This window comes from Cucurbita maxima, unplaced genomic scaffold (assembly GCF_002738345.1).
Source record: "Cucurbita maxima cultivar Rimu unplaced genomic scaffold, Cmax_1.0 Cma_Scf00004, whole genome shotgun sequence".
NCBI lineage: Eukaryota > Viridiplantae > Streptophyta > Magnoliopsida > Cucurbitales > Cucurbitaceae > Cucurbita > Cucurbita maxima.
Genome location: NW_019272020.1, coordinates 3,468,511 through 3,489,982, shown reverse-complemented (window position 1 = coordinate 3,489,982; position 21,472 = coordinate 3,468,511). Strand labels below are relative to the sequence as shown.

The 21,472-nt window shown below is 38.4% G+C and overlaps 6 protein-coding genes, 1 long non-coding RNA gene and 2 other non-coding genes across 11 annotated transcripts in view; 2 read left to right on the top strand and 7 right to left on the bottom strand.

The window, feature by feature from the left end:
• Positions 1-21,472, bottom strand: part of LOC111478507 (vegetative cell wall protein gp1-like) — a 446,768-nt gene that overhangs the window by 106,696 nt on the left and 318,600 nt on the right. The window lies entirely within an intron of this gene.
• LOC111478491 (protein N-lysine methyltransferase METTL21A-like) lies at positions 2-1,044 on the top strand. The gene has a single exon (XM_023122773.1). The coding sequence runs from the start codon at positions 94-96 to the stop codon at positions 925-927; it is 834 nt and encodes a 277-aa protein (XP_022978541.1). The 5' UTR covers positions 2-93; the 3' UTR covers positions 928-1,044.
• LOC111478486 (phosphatidylinositol transfer protein 3-like) lies at positions 878-4,311 on the bottom strand. 3 transcript variants are annotated; one of them, XM_023122766.1, is made up of 7 exons: positions 4,202-4,311; positions 3,427-3,525; positions 3,155-3,331; positions 2,129-2,227; positions 1,637-1,882; positions 1,241-1,547; positions 878-965 (listed from the first exon to the last, which is right to left on the bottom strand). In XM_023122766.1, exons 2-7 carry the CDS (start codon positions 3,496-3,498, stop codon positions 955-957), a joined length of 912 nt encoding a protein of 303 aa, XP_022978534.1. In that variant the 5' UTR covers positions 3,499-3,525; positions 4,202-4,311; the 3' UTR covers positions 878-954. The 3 variants fall into 3 exon arrangements, with proteins under 3 accessions (XP_022978534.1, XP_022978532.1, XP_022978533.1); XM_023122764.1 differs by lacking the exon at positions 878-965 and having other exon boundaries at positions 1,014-1,547; XM_023122765.1 differs by lacking the exons at positions 878-965; positions 4,202-4,311 and having other exon boundaries at positions 1,014-1,547; positions 3,427-4,155.
• On the top strand, positions 7,941-8,609 carry LOC111478526. The gene is made up of 2 exons (XR_002717492.1): positions 7,941-8,022; positions 8,280-8,609. It is a non-coding gene; the product is annotated as an uncharacterized LOC111478526 (long non-coding RNA).
• LOC111478513 lies at positions 11,543-12,285 on the bottom strand. The gene is made up of 3 exons (XM_023122806.1): positions 12,069-12,285; positions 11,860-11,981; positions 11,543-11,768 (listed from the first exon to the last, which is right to left on the bottom strand). Exons 1-3 carry the CDS (start codon positions 12,251-12,253, stop codon positions 11,677-11,679), a joined length of 399 nt encoding a protein of 132 aa, XP_022978574.1. The 5' UTR covers positions 12,254-12,285; the 3' UTR covers positions 11,543-11,676.
• Positions 13,509-14,229, bottom strand: LOC111478521. Its single transcript, XM_023122818.1, has 3 exons — positions 14,057-14,229; positions 13,849-13,970; positions 13,509-13,759 (listed from the first exon to the last, which is right to left on the bottom strand). The coding sequence occupies exons 1-3, from the start codon at positions 14,227-14,229 to the stop codon at positions 13,686-13,688; spliced, it is 369 nt and encodes a 122-aa protein (XP_022978586.1). The 3' UTR covers positions 13,509-13,685.
• TRNAY-GUA lies at positions 14,553-14,641 on the bottom strand. The gene is given in 2 exon segments: positions 14,553-14,588; positions 14,605-14,641. It is a non-coding gene; the product is annotated as a tRNA-Tyr (tRNA).
• Positions 14,735-14,826, bottom strand: TRNAY-GUA. The gene is given in 2 exon segments: positions 14,735-14,770; positions 14,790-14,826. It is a non-coding gene; the product is annotated as a tRNA-Tyr (tRNA).
• LOC111478424 (scarecrow-like protein 4) lies at positions 15,642-17,991 on the bottom strand. The gene is made up of 2 exons (XM_023122671.1): positions 17,804-17,991; positions 15,642-17,672 (listed from the first exon to the last, which is right to left on the bottom strand). The coding sequence occupies exon 2, from the start codon at positions 17,650-17,652 to the stop codon at positions 15,793-15,795; it is 1,860 nt and encodes a 619-aa protein (XP_022978439.1). The 5' UTR covers positions 17,653-17,672; positions 17,804-17,991; the 3' UTR covers positions 15,642-15,792.

Sequence of the window (21,472 nt, the reverse complement as noted above, 5' to 3'; positions counted from 1 at the left end):
CTGAAAAGCGAAAACTGCCCTAACGGATTCGTCGAGACGGATGCAAAAAATTCGGGGAAGAGAGGCGCAAACAAGAACTCCAGACTCAGTATCATGTCTTCTGAACTCGACGGCGGCGACGACGACGACATAAGCCCCATCTCTGTGATCCTTCCGGCGGAGGAAGCTGGTATAAACAAATTGTCTCTTCCAAATGATGGTGTAGCATCTGAATTGCAGCACCATTTCATCCGTTCAATCAACTCGACTCTATCAATCAGGCAGCTACCTTCCCAAGGACTCTCATTCCAGCTCTGGCCGGCGGCGACTACCCTCGTCAACCTTCTCGACGATCAACGCTCTCATCCTGAAACCAACCCTCTCACGCCCACTCTCACCGCGTCACGCGACGGTTCGGAACGTCGAACTCTGAAAATTCTAGAGATCGGCTCCGGAACCGGATTAGTCGGAATCGCCGCAGCCGCCACTCTCGGAGCACAAGTGACAGTAACCGATCTCTCGCACGTGATCTCCAACCTCCAATTCAATGTCGAAGCCAACGCCAGCATTCTGGCGGCTAACGGCGGTTTTGTTCAGGTGGCGCCGCTTCATTGGGGAGAGGCCATTTACCCCGAATTGATTGGGCGAGAATTTGATCTCATATTGGCTTCCGATGTTGTGTACCATGACCATTTATACGACCCTCTTATCCAAACGCTGAGCGGGTTTCTCTTAGGCGGAGGAAACCCCAAAATGGTGTTTGTGATGGCCCATTTACGGCGGTGGAAGAAGGATTCGGGCTTCTTCAGGAAAGCGAGAAAGTTGTTCGAAGTGGAAGTCTTACATACAGATCCTCCACCGCCAGGATCGAGAATCGGAGTCGTCGTGTACCGTTTTGCTGCCAAGCAGAGTAAGAAACCGGCCATTGGTTCATCAAACCAAGGTTGATCATTAATTAATCTTTCGAATCCATCCTCATTTGCCTTCTGCCCATGATAACATTTGTAAAGAGAGATTATTCAATTTTGATCTTATTAGCCAATTAGAAACTCTGAATTTCTGTCATTATTCTCTGCCCATTGGTTCAATATTGCATCATTTCAAGGTAATTTACATCCATTCTGGCTATGAAAAGAGAAATTTGATCAAAAGCTTCTGTTTATGGTTCATCACTTATTTCTGATCTGAAAAAAGGGTCTAAACATAATGACAGGACTAAACTTAGTTCATGCAAATTAGAGATCCAAAGAATGAGACAGACCCTTCCAAGCTGATGAAACTGAGATGGGCATTGGCTCTTCCGGTGCCACCTCTGGGCCTGAATGTCCGTTCATATGGCGGCAAGGCTTGTCGCTGAACTCCCAAAACTTGGCGGTTTTCAGGTCGTCTATTGTCATCATTTTTGAGAACTCTTCATGGTCGTAAGTTAGAGTGGCTTTCCCCCCAAATACACTTGGAAGGTTTTCCATGTCGAAGAAAGATTTCATTAGCTCCACACTGTCCTGGTTGTTGGGGTATAGAAAGTGTACTTTCTGAGCGGTCTTTGAGTCAATAAAGTACTCGATAGCCTTCCAAAAGGAGAGATTTTAGAACCAAAATCGACTTCAAAGTTCAACATTCAATCAGTAAGGAAGTAAAGACAGCTTCGAATTCTAACCTTCCAGAAGGCTTGAAAGATTCTTGGAGGATTGTAGAGAAAAGAAATAGCAAGCCTTTCTGGATAGTGGCTCTGCAGTATGTTAATTATGCCTCGTGCTGCTTTGACAGAGATGTTGGTGTTTATTGTAAATCCAGTAAAGTCTATCAGCCACGATATCTGTTCTTGGCCATCGCGAAGGTTCATAATGGTGTTCTCTAAAACATACACTACATGCCGGACATTGTCTTCTGGCGAGTTTGTATTCTGAAATTTCACCAGGAAACCAAGTCAATTTTTCTTATTATTAAAGTTTAATCTTTCAACTTTTATTTTTCAATTTATTAAACAACTAAGTTTAAAAACTTATTTAACAAAGTTTTTCTTTCAACCATGCTTTGTTTCACAACGATGCTATTATGGGAATTTATAACGCAAATACTAATCATATTGATTTTGAATTGGTTCTAAATTTTGATTTTGCACTAACCCTAGAAAATCTTAATAAAATACCTGCATCCCTGGCCTGGATATGAGCACCGATCGACCAAAACGATCGTAGAAATTTGCTCTAAAAGATTTGCCCGTTTCACCTTCATGTGCCACTTCGTGCTGCATCACAATGAAAGTTTGTGAAATATAAAGTGAATATGTGTCTATTATCGCTCATCGCTCACGATGCTCAAATTAACTTCCAGGTATAATCAAAATTATTAATCATATTTTGTTTTCTCTTAATTGAATATTAGGAAATAATAATAATAAAATATCATTGTTACTACCATTATTAATGTTTCAAGATAAATTCTATTTGATAGGAATAATACAGATTTAGATTTTTTCCTTGCCCAAAAAAAAAAAACACATGTCTATTGACTTAAAAGCACGTTGATTCTCAAGATTCATGGAAGATGAGCTGTGGAGAAAGAAAATAAGTGGCAAGATAGTATGTGAAGATTTATGGTTGAACCATTGACGATAATTGATGTATTTATTTTTGGATATCTGTTTTGAATAAGCCCATAATATCATTTATGAGAAGGAAAGTCAGAGAAAGCCTGAGATGGATAGGAGGGTGGAGAATAATTGCAAGACAACTTTCGGCCTGGAATGTAGGTAACTATATCCCTTCATCCTACAATAAGCCTACGAATCTAAATTTACGATACTAATAAAATAAAAAAAAGTCAATACAAAATTAAGACCATTTTCCTAAACAAACTGAAATGTTCCCGTTCTTAAAGAATCTACCTTCTAATTTTATGAGACTATCGGAAGTCAATATATATATATATAGTCCTAAATTTCCACGGGGATTGAGATTGAAGAATTTTCAGCATCTAAATAGTTAGGAATAAGCTTTTTTCCTCTTTCTGTGTGACACTAGTTTGTTCTCACTAACTTGGAATTACTTCGATCAAAAGTTTAGAAGGCAATCGTTCCCCCTCTTATAATGGTATAAACGCACATTCGTACTTAGAAGTAGCTTAGAGAGTTTAAAGAAAAGGTAAAGAACTTAAAGATTGATATCAAACTAACCCATCTGATTTCCTCTGGCTTATAAGTTGCCCTCCATTTGAGTGAGTCATCCAGCATTTTCTTTGATTTGTGAACATCCCAATTCCGAGCTACCAAATATCTCCGAAGGCATGCATCATCACAGTACTTTAAACTATGACCGGATAGATGCCCAAGTGCCGCTCTTAGTTCATTGATCTGTTCATTACAGATCATAATTCAATTCATCACTTCTGTTTCTATAAAATTACATTTGAAAGAGGGGAAAAAAAAGGTTAAAAGTAGCTGTCTACCTTCGCATCCTGCGGTGAAGAATCATCGATTGCACCATTGTTTTGGGAGCCCCTTCGTTTAAAAAGAAACATGTTGAATAAGCACAGAGCAAATTGAACCTACAACATTCAGAAGGCTATCATACATATAAAAGACACTGTAATCTACTTTTAAGGGCTCAACTAATTATTTCAGCACTTGCAACAAAACATTAAATATCTTGGTCCACTGCGTGTTCAAAATAATTATGAGTAAATGAGGGATTGGAGGATTGTCAAGCATTGAAGCTTGACAAATTTGGTTGAATGATGTATTAAGGTAACCTCCCCCACACAAAATAGAACAAAAGAAAATCGCGGAAAATGATAAAAACAACAATAATATTTAATTCAAGTAGATTAGAGGACATTGAATGCGAAAGTGATGGGGAAAAAACACCGACAACTCTACAGAGCAAACGAAAGATTCAGAAATCTGCAGTGTAAAATTACCAGATACATTGATCCACACACCTCCGTGAAATAAACGCTTCTCCTAGATTCAGAGTTAGTCAACGAGAGAGGCTTACAGATCAATCCGAGAGGGAAATTAAATAAAACAAAACAAAGCAAGAGATGATACATTTGAATAATGCAAGCCAAATAGCGAAATACGGAGTCAGCGTTCACCGATCGGTGCCGTATTCAGAAATGTACCAAATGACAACAAAGAAGGTCAAATTTAATTTTCGATCGGCTAGAAACGCATTGCCTGCTAATTGCAAAATAAATATTTATTACAGGAGAACGAACTAACCTGAGGCAGCGATCGGGAGAGAGGAGCGAAAATGAGAGGAGGAAGAAGAAGAAGAAGAAGAACTCCAAAGACTCATAAGTTCTTCTCGGTTCACTAATTAGAATTAACAATTCTCCCGCGTTCAACGTGATAACTACTTCGGTCTTTAAAAATGCGCATGGAAGATTACAATATGTTCTATATATATATATATATATATATATATATATATATATATTTATTTATTTATTTATTTATTTTTATCAATAATAATAATTTTTATACCATTTGAAAAAGATTAGCAGATAAAAATAATTTTTATCAATAAAAAATCAAACAAAAAAATAAATAGCTAAAAGGAAATCTCAAAACCACACACAAAACACAAATAATTACAAAAAAAGAACATGAGTTAGAAGAGCTAATAAAAAAAACAATAATAACATAAATAATCNTAATTAAAAATATATTTGAAAAAAAAAAAAAACAAAGATAATAAAAGAATTAAAAAAGGAACGAAAAATAAAAAAATAATAAATGATTTGAGAAATAAATAATACAAAATAAACTTCATAATCACATCAACACTTCCTTACCTATTTAGTAGAGATGTTGATAAATAGGTTGACTCTACCATCTTTAATTTTATTAGTATGATTAGTGAAATTTTATTTAATTAATTCATTACATAAATAATTAGTATTTATACATTGATGTGGCAGATTTGTCCGACGTTAGATTGCATTTCATTGCATTTATTTCTTGTTTTCTTTAGGGAAAAGTCTCGTTTGGGTGACGATTGCATTCTTGTTTTCTTTAGGAAAAGTCTCATTTGAGTGACGAGATACCCTGATTCAAATATTTCTTTCTGCTGTATAAATATTCACTCTAATGGAGTATTATATCCAACCCACTCAAATGTTTGGGTATCAAATATTTAAGTGAGTTCTTTAAAGTGCTAATGAACTTTGATTAGTTTTTGTTGCCTTTTATGTGGGTCTCCTTTTACTAGAAAGTATGTATGAGCCTTTCTGTCATTTATTCATACCTAATCAACATCGAACACTTAGTTTTATCCCACAGTTCGAGCTCATGCGTCCCCTCATATCGGCTTTAGCAGCACCTGCCCTCCTCGTGGCCGCACGCTAATGACCCAATAGGTACCGTAAGTGGCATGGCCAAATGGCTATCTACTGAATGAACCCATACATATTCGATCCACTAACCTCCCTCTTACCGTATTGAGTGCTCTACCATCATTGAGCTACGGGTCTTTTCCATGGATTCTTCCCCACTAGCAAGGGCCATCACCTGGATATGTTTCTCTAAATGATTTGCATTGTCTTATGAATATGACATTTAAACTCTTTGAAGCTCATTATCAGCACCATATGCTTTTATCAACCAAAATCGACAACACCTAACACCTGAAAATCAACATAAATAGAGACACGGGTGCGGAGTGTCTTGTAGGCACACGACAATCTGAAAACAGAGGACTAATATAAATGGAAAAAAGACAGACCAAACTCGCATATGGAGTCATCAATACAAATCCTTTAGCCAATATTCTCCTTGCATTTTCTCTATCTTGTTCTTTGTGTTCATCTTGATCGAGTGTGTGCGTTGTTGTGTGATCCTAACAACTGGTATCAGAGCTAGACGGAAGTCACCACGATCTGTGAAGATGGAAAGTTCAAAGATTGAAATTGAGAAGTTCGATGGATCCGATTTCAGTTTCTGGAACATGCGGATTGAAGATTATCTGTACCAGAAAGATCTTCATGAACCCCTGTTGGGAGTGATGTCGGATACCATAACCACGGAGCAGTGGAAGCTCAAGGATCGACAAGCCTTAGGGCTGATCCGGTTGACGCTATCCAGAGACGTGGAGTTCAACATCATCAAAGAGAAGACCACGTCAGATCTGTTGAAGGCGCTATCAAGTATGTACGAAAAACCGTCGACTATGAACAAGGTGTATTTGATGCGGAGATTGTTTAATCTAGAGATGTCTGAAGGTGGATCTGTTGCTAATCATATAAATGAATTCAATATGATTGTAAGTCAATTGAGTTCGGTAAAAATTAATTTCGAGAATGAAACTAAAGCGTTTATTTTGATGTCATCTTTACCTGAGTTGTGGGATACTGTTGTTGCCGCAATCAGCAGTTCTCGAGGATCTGATAAACTGAAGTTTGATGAAATTCGAGATGTCGTTCTCAACGAAAATATTCGCAAACAAGAAACTGAAAATTCATCTGGTAGTACTCTCTGTGTTGACCAACGGGGAAGAAGTAAACCGAAGGGCCCAAACAAAGGACAATCAAAATCAAAAAATCGAGAAAAATCTTCAAATAGACCAAACGTAACGTGTTAGAATTGTGGAGAAAAAGGTCACTTCAGACATATTGTACAAGACCAAAGAGAAAGCATAATCACAAATCTGGAGATGATGATGATTCTATAAATTCAACAGAAGACATTGGAGATGCTCTGATCCTCAGTGTGGATAGTTCGATTGAATCCTAGATTTTGGATTCAGGTGCATCTTTTCATTCGTCTTCAAATAAAGAGTTGTTCCGAAATTTGAAAATTTCGAGAAGGTGTATCTTGCCGACAACAAAGATTTGGAGATTAAAGGAAAAGAAGATGTCTGCATAAAAACTTCGGCAGGAAATCTGTAGACATTAAAGGACATCAGATATATTCTTTGTTTCAAGAAGAATCTGATCTCTATTGGTCAGTTGAACAACACAGGTTATACAACAAAGTTAGGGAAGAGTTCGTGGAAGATTATAAAGGGTGCTACGGTGGTAGCACATAGCTCAAAATCTGGAACCTCATACACCACTGTAGGGTGTATGAGGTGCTTCAAATTCAATTTACTTCATTCCCGTTAGACATAATACATAGCTATTGTTGCTGAGAGTGCTTCAAATTCAAGTCTATGGCACAATAGACTTGGACATATGAGCGTGAAAGGAATGAAGACGGTGGCTGCAAAAGGAGTTTTAGAAGGTCTGAAATCTGTTGATGTGGGTCGTTGTGAGAACTACGTTATGAGCAAGCAGAAACGAGTTAGCTTCACAAGGACTGCCAGAGAATTGAAGAAAGTGCGGTTGGAAATGGTCCATACAGATGTGAATCAAGGTTCCAAGACCACGAAGTAAGTGAGAGTTGAGCTTGAGTTGCAGAGAAACTCACTAAGTGATGTTATAGCAGATACTCATGAAACTCCTAATACTATTGCTAAGGAACTAGATGTGAAGCAAGGTTCCAAGACCACGAAGCCAGTGGGAGTTGAGCTTGAGTTGCAAGGAAACTCACAAAGTGATGTTGTAGCAGATACTCATGAAACACCTGACACTACTGACACTACTGCTGAGGAACTAGATGTGGAGCAAGGTTCCAAGACAATGAAACAAGTGGGAGTTGAGGTTGAGTTGCGGAGAAAATCATCTAGTGATCTTGTAGCAGATACTCAACAAACTCTTGAGGTTGTTGCAGAGGAACCAGAAGTAGAGCAAGTGACACCTGAGCCGGTGTTGAAAAGATCATCCAGTACTATCAGAGTACCAGATATGTATGTACCTTCATTACACTATCTGTTGCTAATGAAAGGGAACCAGAGCCCTTTGATGAGACCCTATAGTTAGAGGATACAACCAAGTGGGAGCAAGCCATGGATGATGGGACGTCTAGGCTTCAAAAATGTGTTGTACTGAGGCTGAGTACATGGCAATAACTGAAGCTAGAAAGAAGACGATATGGATGACTGACTATTTGAAAGAATTGGGAAAGAAGCAGCACGAAGAGATTCTTTATAGAGATAGTCAGAGGTTATTTGTATTCCTCGAAAACCCCCGCCTACATCACCATTCAATATTTCTTGGCCCACTATTGGCCAAACCACCTGGGCACTAGGGCCAATGTGAGTAGGATCGCCTAGCCATGCTTCATAATTGGAAAAACGAGCACCGTGGAAATACATCCCACTCAGCCAAAGAAAGATGATGGAGAGTTGGCCGAAATGGGCACTAAATACTTTTCGAGAGATCTCCTCCAAATCACTAGTATGGCTATCGAAATCGTGAAGTGTCATACAGTTGGTGAGGAACCCGATCTATCATTTAAAGAAAAAACACAGAAAACGATACCATTTCACTTGAAGTTAGTGAAAGATAGTGATGTGCTTGGAGAAGATAAAGGGTACAAAGAATCTAACAAACCGACAGATGTTGGAATATTGAGGTTGTGTTGAAATATTGAGGTTGTGCAAAGCCTCAGTAGGTGTCATGAAGAGTAAATAACATATAAAAAAATGTCATAAATAATAAATTGCTATATACAGATAAAACTATATCTGGTAAGGTATACGTAGTAAGCTAAACCATATACTCCCTTTTGAAAAAGTAGGTTCCCTTTTGAGTTATACCATATATATTTCCAGTTCCTTTTGAGCTAAACCATATATATTTCCGGTTCCTTTTGAGCTAAACCATATATATTTCCGGTTCCTTTTGAGCTAAACCATATATATTTTCGGTTCCTTTTGAGCTAAACCATATATATTCTTTGAAAAGATAGGGAACCCATATATTCTTTGAAAAGTAGGTTCCCTTTTAAAAAGGTAGGTTCCCTTTCGTAAAGGTACTTTCTCCTTGCATTTTCTCTATCCTTTTCTTTGTATTCTTTGTGTTCATCTAGTCAAGTGTGTGCGTTGTTGTGCGATCCTAACAAAATGAACAAACTACAAAGATGAAATTTGAACTTGAATAATATTTCATTTCTAATATACGAGAAGCCATTACCATAAATGCAAAAAATGTTGGACATACATTATCTTACAGCTGGTCACTATGCAAAATTCCAAAAACACGAACAGACTACCATTCTACAGCAGTCGCTCATGGAGAATAGATACCGTCATCCTCTGAAAAACCGGGTCTACCTAAAACACAGCCAGCCACAACGTATTCCGTTGCAAGTTAAGTGGAATAAATAACATAACAGTAATTATCATCATACCATTGCAAAAATTCAGTACTGATACACCAAAATAGAACACGCGAAACAGTTGTAGTGTGGAAGTGGAATACAGAGAACAGAAATTCATAACAAAAGTGAAGACGCCTTAAAACTTCGAGATGTTTTGCTAAAATTAAGCAAGAATTTAAAATTTTAAGTTACCCACACAGTCAGATTACTCTTGGGACGAAACAGCACTTTGACAAAAATCGGCAGATCCAACAGCTCATCCATGGCGAAGTTCATATCATCCTTCGATCCTTGACCCGATCCAAATTAGTTTCCTTTATGCGTGTTCCATTTCTATATGTGTTTTACAATGTGACGATAATAAAATGTTGAGTATCATATACAGACTTAGAACGACCATCATACGGCGCACATAAAAAGAAGCCTCAACCCAAGGTACTCTGTCATTCTTTGAATAAAATGAACACACAACTTGAATGGGAAATCAAAATAACTTTTACTATTTTGGTCCAGACTAACAAATAAATTATTAATTTACCATGATCGAGCTTCCCGAGAGGAGAAGACGACTAATACAAAGCTATGAAATCGGTATCTTCCAAGCGTTGTGCGAATGATAATTCTACTAAGAGATAAAAAAAAGATAGTAGTTGGCAAGACAAATCTCGGTCAAATTACCCTCAAAGCTAAATAACCAAATGAAACTTTACTGTAAATCTGTATGAATATTAGCGAAGGGATCCTATTAAGCAAATTAAGATTATATACCGGCTAGATTAATGAAGATTAGTCTTAGCTCACGTATTACTCTTACCAACGCGTGCTTTAACCTTCCTTGTACGTTTATCTATCTACGAATTGATTGAGATCAAAGAAATTGTTAATACCTTTTGGACCTTCGAAACGAGCACGGTTGAGCGAGAGCGATTGAGCAATCCCAAAGGATGCAAGCAGTTGACGGCAGCCACGCATAATAAGCACAGAAATAAAGAGAAAGGGAATCGGAACACACCAGAGAGGAGAGATCCCGGGCAATTCCCGTGCGATCCCTCCTCTAAACCCAAAAATCTTTTTTTCCATTAACGTAGTTGACCTGCCATGCAAGCGCACCTGTCATGGCAAAGGTCGGATGACAAAGATCGACCAGAAACCGCCTCCCTACCAATATAGGGAGGTTTCGTCCTGATATCTTATACATCCATGACACACTAATCAAATCAACCTTCCTTGGATGAAATTACACAGGGCAGCTGCCGAACATCTCCCAGCGTTGGAGCGAACCCGACGGATAGTTCTCTCCTCGCCTTAACATAGAAGCTCTACAGCCGTCGAGAATTAGGAATCCATTCCGATTGGGGAACATCAACGCAGAAGGCCTAGAACATCCGGTGAGAATCCTTTAATTATGGAAGACATTATTCAACGCCGCAAAGACCGATCCCGATCACTGTAAACACAGATTCCAATCAGAACGAACGGCGACTGGAATTGCATAAAAGAAGACACGAACCTGAATTTGGATTTCCGCGTAAAGAAAGCACCGTTAGCAACCGGAATTTCTGATACGCATCCGACATACCGCAACGATGGAAAAAATTCCCAAATAAATCACAGCAAGAAGACCTAAAACGAGGACCGGTGAAGGAAAAACAGAATTGGGATGAGAACGGTGGGAAGGAGCCCTAATGTATTATATATGGGGGCCAAGTCAAATGCACCGCGTGGATTGAGCAATACGGGTACAGATCAACGGCTGAAAATTCGTAACGTGGAATAATAGAAGTCCCGAGGCGGTAGAGGCAAGTTAAAACGGAGATGCGTTCGTTGACAATTGATCATCGATAGCGTTGTTCCCAAGCCACCTTATGCTCGCCACGTCAACGATTATCCAAAATCGTTTTTCCTCGAATTAAATATTCGGGAGATGTACGGCTTATAACAAAGACGTTACGCATCTTTAAAATAATAGGCCGGGTATGTACATCACCCAATACCCGACCCGAATAATAGAGATTGGGTTGAGTTAAATTAGGGTTAGAATCGGAATATATTCGTTTTGGGTTTTAGGTTTGGACAAAACTTGGGATTCAGTGGAAATACTAACTTTTGAATTGGTCCAACCAAGATGGAACCCGACCCGACCCATAGAGATTGGGTTGAGTTAAATTAGCATTAGAATCGGAATATATTCGTTTTGGGTTTTGGGGTTGGACAAAACTTGGGATTCAGTGGTTTTGAATTGGTACTGGCTGACTCTGACCCTCCCCGAACCCGAACCATGTACACCCCTTTCAGCGAGACTTCGAATACGTGCAACTTCAACCATGTACATTCCGACACACAATGGGGTGGTCCAATCCCTTATCATCACGCCCAATATTCTTCTAATTAATTTACAAAATGCAAATTTAGATTTTATACCAACTAAGACAACAACATGACAAAGAAGAACCATAAACATAATACAAAACGAGTATGAGACAAGATCATTGTTCTTAGCAGTTGGAGTGAGTTTGATGTCGAGCCTTCTCATTCTCCTTCTCCTTCTCCTCCTCCTTCACTTCGCTCCCTTGGCTTTTATCATATTCTTCAAAACATAATTCAAACAAAACAGTAATTAAAACACTAATCATCATCATCATCATTTAATTAAGGAAAATGCATAAGAATTTAATTACCAGGTTTCTTTTCATTCTCAGCCCCCACTTCGGTTGACTCAATCCATCTATAAATCCCTCCAAATCCTTCATACTCGCTTCGGCATGCGTACGCTTGCCCGAACGAATCAGTCATTATATCTCTGATTTTACACACATTTTAACAAAATTAACCTTTTAAAACGGCCCCATAAATTGACCCATGCAACCAGAAACGAGAAGGATCTAACCCAGTCTGCTTGGCAGTGTTTTTAGAGTCATCCATGTTCCGTGGGTTCTGATCAGGTGCGGTGGAGAAACCGATCAGTTGACGGGATCGGAGCTCAGGCGAGTCTACACGGCGGAGCTGCGGCGGAAGAGGTAATGTGAGCACGATCGGCGGTGGACTGCGGCCGAATCTGATTGCATTTATCATATTTGCTTCTGAAGATAAGTGGAAGAATAGGTGGAAATCTTCCCCAACTTGATGAACGCTACATTTGGAAAATTTTCACATTGTAAATGTGACACGTGGAGTAAGTATGACACGTGTGTGACTTTCACACAGTTGAAATCTTGCGTGGCGTCGACGTACCCACACTTTCTTGCACTGTAGTGTAAACTTGACACGTAGTCCTGCGTGGCGATATCCCGTGAATGTTCATTGTTTAATGATAGATAAAATGTAAAAAAATTAATATATAAACAAAAATAATAATTACAAAAAAAAAAAAAAAAAAATCCGACCTGCCACGCTACAGTCCTCCATCTGGATGGGTGAGGTTTTTTTATTAATTTGTATTCATTATTTATTTTTAAAGAGATTCAAACATACATCTATGAATATGGAGCTATTTCTCTAATTTTTTATTTAAGAAAAATAAATCCGACGGTATTCAAACCAGCGACCTAAACGACCTTATGCTTGCCACGTCATCAACGATTATCCAATATCGTTTCTTCTCGAATTAAATATTCGGATATGTACGGCTTATAACAAAGATGTTTATGTATCTTTTTAAGTAATGGGCAACAGCCCAAATAAGGAGTGTACATCGAATCAATCCAATTAACATACCCTTCAGAATCCAAATATATTCGAATCAACCCAAGGTGTAAAAGTACCCTCACACCGACCCAACTCAATCCATATACACTCCTAGCTAGAACCCGATCCACGTACACCCGACCCTAGTTAGGGGAACCCTTAGCAGAGAACCTAAACAATTCTTTTAAGTACTGGGCTGGATTAAGTTGATTTACATACCAGTTAAATTACCTTCAAAACCTAAATATATTCGAATTAACCCAAAGTGAGAATTGGTCCTACAAGTACCCTCACATCGACCCAACTCGATCCATCTACACTCCTAGCTAGAACCTGACCCACGTACACCCCTAACTAGGGTTAGGGGCACCCTTAGCAGAGAACATAAACAATTCTTTTATTAATTTTAAGCATGGTGACTAATGTCTAGCCATTACAAAAAGAAATATCAACAACGATAAATACATATCCTTCACAAAAAATACATATCCGATAAAGTTGTTGAACATAAAAATATCTAAAAAATATCAACAGAACGAGTGAAACTCCATAAAGACTAGAACTTTATTTGAAAAAGAAGTTGACTAGACCAATAATTTCAAACAGGTGATCCATCTTGTCGGAGATGGAAGGAAGAACGAAGAAAGCAAGAGATAAGGTAATCCTTTCGCCCAACCCCTTATCATCACATCCAGTATTGTTCCAATTAATTTACAAAATACAAATTTAGATTTTATACAAACTAACTTCTCACGAGAACAACATGACGACGAAAAACACCAGACATAATACAAACGAGTATCAGACAACATCGTTGCTCTTAGCAGTTGGAGTGAGTTTGATGTCGAGCCTTCTCCTTCTCCTTCACTTCGCTCCCTTGGCTTTTATCATATTCTTCAAAACACAATTCAAACAACATAGTAATTAAACACACTAATCATCATCATCATTTAATTAAGGAAAATGCATAAGAATTTAATTACCAGATTTCTTTTCATTCTCAGCCCCCTCTTCGGTTGACTCAATCGATCTATAAATCCCTCCAAATCCTTCTTCCTCGCTTCGGCTCGCATACGCGTCCCCAAACGAATCAGTCATTAGATCTCTGCTTTCACACACATTTCAAAAAAATTAACCTTTTAACATGCCCCATAAACTGGCCTATGCACACAGAAACGAGAAAGATCTAACTCAGTCTGCTTGGCAGTGCTCTTAGAGTCATCCATGTTCTGTGGGTTCTGATCAGGAGCGGTGGAAAAACCGATCAGTTGACGGGATCGGAGCTCACGGCGGAGCTGCGGCGGAAGAGGTAATGTGAGCACGATTGGCGGTGGACTGCGGCCGAATCTGATTGCATTTATCATATTTGCTTTTGAAGTTAAGTGGAAGAATCGTTTAATATCAAATTAGTCAGACAGAGATAGTAAGGTGGAAATCTTCCTCAACTTCAAAGCTACACTGGGAAAATTGTCACGTTGTAAGCGTGACACGTGGAGTCATTAAGACACGTGTAACACCTTCACACGATTGAAATCTTGCGTGGCGTTGACGAATCCAAACTTTCTTGCACTGTAGTTTAAACATGACACGTAGCCTGCGTGGCGATATCTCGTGAATGTTCATTGTTTAATGATAAAATATAAAAAAATTAATTTATAAACGAAAATGATAATTAAAAATAAAAAAGTCCGACCTGCCGGATTCGAACCAGCGACCTAAGGATACCAGCGATTACCACACTACAGTCCTCCGCTCTACCAACTGAGCTAAGGTCGGACATGTGCAACGTTTCTGATTAAATTTTATAATTTATTTAATTTTAAAGATATTCAAACATATTAGAATATGTAGCTATTTAAGAAAAATGAATCCGACCTGCCGGATTTGAACCAGCGACCTAAGGATATTATCTGAGAACAACTCACTACAGTCCTCCGCTCTACCAACTGAGCTAAGGTCGGGTGTATTTCCAATTGCTTAAATTAAAGAATGCTTTTATTTTTAAACTAGAAAACCCGACCTTTTAATTTCACTGAATGTATTAGCCATTTAAATTACCTCATTTTGTTTCTAAAAAAACAAAAGAATTTGTGTACATATTTTTTTAGATCAATTGATACCTTTACTTAATTTGTTGGAGTAGAGTAGATAAGTGTACTACCTAGCAAATTCATAATTAAATTAGGGTTCAACATATTTATATAAGTTTAAATTTGAACATAAATAAGAGTTTAATACTTATGATAAAAGAAAGATTAGGTTGTATCAAATAAAACTTCTTTAAAAGGAATCATAAGAATAAAAAAATTGACCCCTCAACGATATTAAAAATAAAAAATAGAAAGACGAACGAAAAATTGAGCATCAAAGACGAGGGAGCTAAGGGAAGCACCCGCGCGAGAACATGTCCAATGTCGGGTTGCTGTTTAAGATCAAAGGTTTAAATGTTCAAAATTATTGTCCAAAGAACATGTATACATTATCTCTTTACTATCCCCAAAAATTAGATATGTTCGTTGTCGAAAAAGGACATCCCAGCAAAAATAATAGAGAAAAGGACCCATCTGAAAAGAACATAATTTAAAAAGGGTGGAGGCGGTTACTACCGGACAGTCGGTGCAAATGAAGACATAAACTGAGTAAGAGAAACACAGAACACAGATCAGAGGAAGGGGTCCCACACTCCATGCACACTCCACTCCGACCACCAAACAAACCCAGTCAATCTCCAATTTCCAGTTTGCAATTTCGATCAAGAACAACAACAATCCTTTAATTAATTTCTGAAACTCCCGTGATTTTTGATATGATCGTCAATGGCGGTATGTGATTATTAAAATATCTTGAGATCATTTTTTTACAGCACGGAAAAAAGAAATTACATTTTATAATATCATGTAATAAACGAATTACGGTACCTGTTGCTTTCAACGCCATGAAGAAACTGTAATGATCGGGACATCCTTCCATGCCAACGACAGGAACCCAGCTGAGGATTCCATCAGACAATACTCAGAGCTGTAATCGTACTTCCATAAAAGGATTTTAGCTTGGCTTCTCGCGTAATGGCTCAGATTTACTGCTTCAAATCCGCTGTTTTCCATTAACATTTTCCACTCTTCTTTCTCTTCCATTCGTTCCGTTTTGCCTCCCCCCGCCGCCGCCGCCGCCCCCGTCGACGACGACGACTCCGGTCCCACCACGCCGCCGATTCGCCGCCCGAGCACGAGCTTTTCCAGTTGCAGCCTCTCGTTTGAGTCGCGAGGTAATTTTGGGTCCAGTGATTCGAACATGGCAGAGTAATATCTGAGTGCGTTATTGAACCGGGTGAAGAACCCGACCCGGTTTAGACTGGCTTCGTATTCCCCGAGGGTCACGATTTTAGGGTTCAGCGATTTTGCCAGTTTCAAAACGTTGAGAACGGCGCGAGGAGTTTCGTCGAGGAGGTTGTATAATTGAAGCATGAAATTCACGGCCAGGGATTCATCCGACTCGATTCGGAACGACGATTCGTTCAGTTCTTCGATCGGAGTCAGAATTGGGTCGAATTCGAAGTTTAGTTCCAGAAGCTTCGCGAACTCGGCCAGTCGGTTACCTGTTGCGAACAGCGCCGTCGCCGGACAGTTCCCGAGCATCGGAGCCGGAATGCCGGAGATCCGAATTCCTGTTGGTTTTCCGGTAGAGCGGGTTGCGAGAGCTTGAAGAAGAGCCGCCCATTGAACTCCCTGTGAAATCCCAAAGTCGATTATGTGAATCCTGCTTGCGTTCTCTGTAATCTCGAGAATGGCTTGATTCGCCGTCAAATGTGCGAATTTAGAATAAGGGCAAGCGTCGTTCAGAGCTTTATAAGAGAGAGTGAAATCATCGGAAGTGGATTCGCAAGAAACCAAACAATTCTCCGATCGAAGTGACAATCTCCGGCACAGAGCTTCGAGAAAGTAAAAGGCGACTCTCTCCGTCGGATCTCCGTGCTCCGATGACGATTCCTTAAGCTGAATCAACATTTGCGCCGCTCGATCTGGCTCCGATTCGGAGAGTCGAGCACATTCAATTAGGGTTTTAAGTAGCGGCGGAGTCGATTCAGTCTTTGCAGAACTCGACGAACCGCCGTTATCATCACTCTTGTGAACAATAAGGGGAGGGTTGGGAACTTGAGTGTCCTTGACGACCGCCGGTGGAGTCGCCGACGTAAGTCCCGTCCACGAGACCACCGGCGGTTGAACGGCGGTTTGACTTTTGGGAGGATCAGGGAAAATGACTCTGTTAAGATCAGAGGGTGAAGAACAGGGAATAGTGAGGCGACTGGGACAGGGGATAAAGGGATCGGCACCATAGAAAGCAAAATCCGAATTAGACTGCCACGCTTCGCAACCAGAAGGAAGATTAGAGCTCTCCGTTGAATCTCCACCGACTATTAGACTGTCCATCCACTCATCGGAGTCGAACTCTGCCGCAGCGCCGCCGTCGAAATCGGTAAATCTGAAAGCAGAAGAATGGTGCTCCAAGTTGGGAAACTGAAAGCTCGTATCTCCACCGTCGACTACTCTCTGAACCTGAAACGGGTCGGGAAATCCAGCTCCGGAGAGCCCAAACCCCAAATCTGGCGCACCGGACAGAGAATGGTTCGAGGCAGTCCATGGGTTGAGACCGAAAGTACAGGGTCCAGTGAGCTGCTGAGGCGACTGCTGTGGGTGCTGCTGCTGTTGCTGCTCTTGTAGCTGCTTCTGCTTCATGACTTGCTGAGCAATCGCCATAAGATTGCCGCTATCGGCACACATATTCGCCATTTTCCGGCCAAAATAAGAATCTACAGTCACACCATTTCAAACATGCAAGCAAAAAAGAAGAAGAAGAAGAAGAAAAAAAAAAGTCAGCGACAGCGACTCAAAACTAGTTAAAATAAGCCCCGGAAAAGACAGTAGGTAAAGAAATGCATACAGAAAGGAAAGGCGGCGGAAGTGAAGAGATCACGGCGGCGAGGTCGTCGGTGAGGCTGTTTATGCAGAGAGAAGAGAGTGAGAAAGTGAGGGAGAGAGGGGGAGAGAGAGGTCAGAGAGAGATAAAAAAGAAAAAGAAAAGTTTCCACCGGAGAAGGGTGGGCCCACGTTGGGAAGAGAAGAGAAGAAAAGAAATGAACATTTAAGGGAAATGGTGAGAAGAGTTGAATAGGGAGGACGTGGCAGGTGAGCCCCAGTGGGGATCTGACGAGACCGAATGATGTCCATCTACGTGGAGAGGGAGAGGGAGGTGGAGTGGCTCCCGCTCAATGCGGGGAAACTGACAAGAACAAGTGGGGACCAGACACCCAAGTTCAGAGTGACACGTTAATTTAAGAGTAACCTCGAGAGCGCCGTCGGATGACGTAGGAGATGGTAAGGTGGTCGGAAGATCCTGTCCGTCCAAATTTGAAAGAGTGGCGGAGAGGCGCGGATTTGTTTGTATAGAAGGGAGATGGAGATTGGGGATTGCAGGGCCGTGTTTGTCAGTTAAATTCTTATGGGAGCACAGATGACTCACTCAAAACGCCCCGTTTCACGTGAACCCCTTCTTCAACGTCGCCCTCCACGTTATAAATAAATAAACAAATATATATATATATATATATATGTTATATCCAAGTTCCATGATAATTAAAAATTGTAACATTATGACTATTTACCATGTTAACGCTCGATCTAAATCTAATAATTTGTTTCGTATATTATTTATTTAATTATTTAATTGTGAGAGTAGGCATACTTTATTAGGTTGGGGGTGAGGGGGGATTAGGGGTAAAGGCTAGGGTAAAAAAAGAGAGTGGAAAGGTAAAAAGAGGCAAAGTGAATGCTTTATTAAAAACAAGAACCATGTTCCTTTTGAACCGTTGATGACCTCGCTTTCACTATCCACTTTGCCTTTGAAGTTTAAATTTAAGTCTTTTGAAGGACCAAAAAAGCTCAACGGACACTCATCCTTCAACATCGGAAGTTACACATGTGCATTTACCAAACAAGAAAAATTAGTAAGCTACTACAGATACAGACAAATATCAGTAACACGAACATAGCCGAGACAGGTCAATCAATTCTTCCGCAGCTCGGCTTCAAAAGCATTTTTAGGGGAAAATAAATAGGGTAAGACAATACAATTTTAGTGTTGGGTTTAGAGTAGTGAGAAACCCATTAGTGGTGTCAATGTCAACATAAGTCATCAGCTTGCGCCTCACTGATTTGTTCTTGTTAGTCAACTCTCAATGTCTTCATCAACGGCCCATGTTTCCCTCTTCCTTGCATCTCCCGTTAAATCCCAGCCCTCCATTCAATCAACTCTCTTTGCTTGCCGTTCGTGTTATTATTGTACATTTTTTATAAATAAAGTTGCAGAGTTAAAAGAGCATTAAATTTTGTCAGCCTCACCAATTTGGTAATTTAAATAGATAGTTCACTGACACCATATGTTATATTTTAATTAACAATATATTGCCAATCAAAAATAAAACAAAAACATGTACATGACTTCAAAATTCTGTATTAAAAAAAATGAAAACAATCAAATCCCACCGTTAAAAGGGTTTAATATAGACGATTAGACTAAACACCAATATAATCAAAGCAATCAAATGGAGAAGAGGTTGTAGGCCCCACTCTTCCACTTCTTACTCTCAAACTTCATAGTTTATTTATATATATAAAACATTACAATTAGGTAATCTTTGACCTACAAAATAGGTTGTTATTATCATAAATTACTAAGCCTGTTAAGCTCGGTTCGAGTTTCATAATTTTCATTAAATCCACTTTGAGCATAAGCTCTCGCTTTGCTTGGGGCTTCCCAAAAGGCCTCATACCAATGGAGTTAATTCGATCTCATCACCCATTATTAAATAATAAATAAAAAAAATGAATAAAACTTTAGTAATATAAAAAGTCAAATATACGACGAATCATTATGGACTCTGTTTAAATATAGAAAAATGCTGACACAAATAAACGATGATAAGTTTTTAATTATTTTTTTTAATAATTGCTTACTTAAATACCATAATAGACATAATGTGATTCGTTTGTTAGAGAAATATATAATTTTATTTCTATCCTTATAGACAAAATTAATTTTGGAGTATTAACAAAAATAATAATATATAATTACAAGTTTCTGGTCATATTTTTGTAATAATTACTTGCTTAAATACCATGAAATAAACAGATGGATAAATTTGTTAAAGAAGTATATAATTTTATTTCCACCATTATAGGCATAATTAATTTTGGAGTATTAACGAAAAATAATAATATTTTAAAGATACATTCATCAAATTTATGTGTTTTTATGAAATTACACCCTAATTAATTTGAAATTGAATATTATTACATTGTATTTTATGAAAATTAAATGTATGGTAAAAAATTACAATATTTAATTAAATTTAGGTTATAATTTGAGTTAAATTTGATAATATAAAAATGTTGTAACATTGTTGGTGGAAAAAAAAAAGACCAAATTGGGAGACGACATATATGTAACGCAGTGTACGGATTGCGTGTCCCAGGATGGCGATGTTTGTGGTTAGTGTCGAGGTGAAAAGGACAGGACTGTAATTGGATTTTGCTTCTTTTTTTTTTTCATTTTTTTTTTCAGATGTATTTGGAATAATTGGGTGGTGCAGGAAGCAGCGTAAGTTTTCCAGTGTAGGCCACCTATTTTGGGCATAAATTATTTTTTAAAATGCATTAATTAGATTAATAATTGGTAATTTAGGCTAAATTAATAAAAATACTCATTAATTTTGTATTTTGTTTAAGAATATATTGTTAAAAAAATTCAATAATATTCTTTTATATATATATTTAAAAAAAGTCTAAAATTATGTTATCATTAAAATTTAATTAAAAAACATGAACACAAAGGTGACCCAAGGAGACATAATAAGAATATGATATTATTAGAAAAGGGGTTGTTGTTTGGTAAGATTGGAGAAATAAAGTGATGAGTATTGGGTGCCTAAAATAAAAGAAAAACACACACAATTAGGTGATTCAATCAATAACAACTCCCAAAAGTGTAAAATAATAACTTAGAAATGTTCGTTGTATCTTTGCCTCAATTATTGGATGCTTCCAAACATCCAAAACCCACCCCCACGTTCTTCAATACTTTTTTCTAAGTTAATTTTTAAATAATAATAATAATAAACACTCTAATTTTTTATATTGATAAGTTAAAGTTCGGTTTTACAATTTATTAACAAAGGAATAACTTGAAATAAAGAAAATCATAGGTCCCAATTGAGTTTATAAGCTTAATTTTTTCTTAAAATATAACCATAAAAATTCAGCAGAATAAATATGATTAAAATAAATATTTAAATATTCAAAACATCTCAACAATCTAGTGGTTAAGATATTTAGTTTTCATCACCTAGAAGACCTGAGTTCGATTCCCAACAAGATTTTATTTTCTTATCCAAGTAATTAAGATTGCATACAGATTTAATGAGGGATGAATCTCATTGTTCATACGTTTTTGCCTAACTTGTATGGCCTGACTATTGGGTAATCGCTTAGCTTCACAACTTGATATCAAGGAGTTTCATGGACAGTTTCCAGTTTGGGCAGCTTGAGCCCATTG

Bases quoted from the DNA above. Each gene is read 5' to 3' on its own strand.
- LOC111478513 (XM_023122806.1), bottom strand. From the start codon at position 12,253: ATGATAAATGCAATCAGATTCGGCCGCAGTCCACCGCCGATCGTGCTC. The intron at 11,982-12,068 runs GTTAGATCCTTC...GTGTAAAATCAG, and splicing joins AACACTGCCAAGCAGACTGG to AGATATAATGACTGATTCGT. The intron at 11,769-11,859 runs GTAATTAAATTC...TATGTTTTGAAG, and splicing joins TGAGAATGAAAAGAAACCTG to AATATGATAAAAGCCAAGGG.
- LOC111478491 (XM_023122773.1), top strand. From the start codon at position 94: ATGTCTTCTGAACTCGACGGCGGCGACGACGACGACATAAGCCCCATC.
- LOC111478521 (XM_023122818.1), bottom strand. From the start codon at position 14,229: ATGATAAATGCAATCAGATTCGGCCGCAGTCCACCGCCAATCGTGCTC. The intron at 13,971-14,056 runs GTTAGATCTTTC...GTGTGAAAGCAG, and splicing joins AGCACTGCCAAGCAGACTGA to AGATCTAATGACTGATTCGT. The intron at 13,760-13,848 runs GTAATTAAATTC...TGTGTTTTGAAG, and splicing joins TGAGAATGAAAAGAAATCTG to AATATGATAAAAGCCAAGGG.
- LOC111478486 (XM_023122764.1), bottom strand. From the start codon at position 3,498: ATGTTTCTTTTTAAACGAAGGGGCTCCCAAAACAATGGTGCAATCGAT. The intron at 1,883-2,128 runs GTATTTTATTAA...GTGAAATTTCAG, and splicing joins TATCCAGGCCAGGGATGCAG to AATACAAACTCGCCAGAAGA. The intron at 1,548-1,636 runs GTTAGAATTCGA...TCCTTTTGGAAG, and splicing joins TCTTTCAAGCCTTCTGGAAG to GCTATCGAGTACTTTATTGA.
- LOC111478424 (XM_023122671.1), bottom strand. From the start codon at position 17,652: ATGGCGAATATGTGTGCCGATAGCGGCAATCTTATGGCGATTGCTCAG.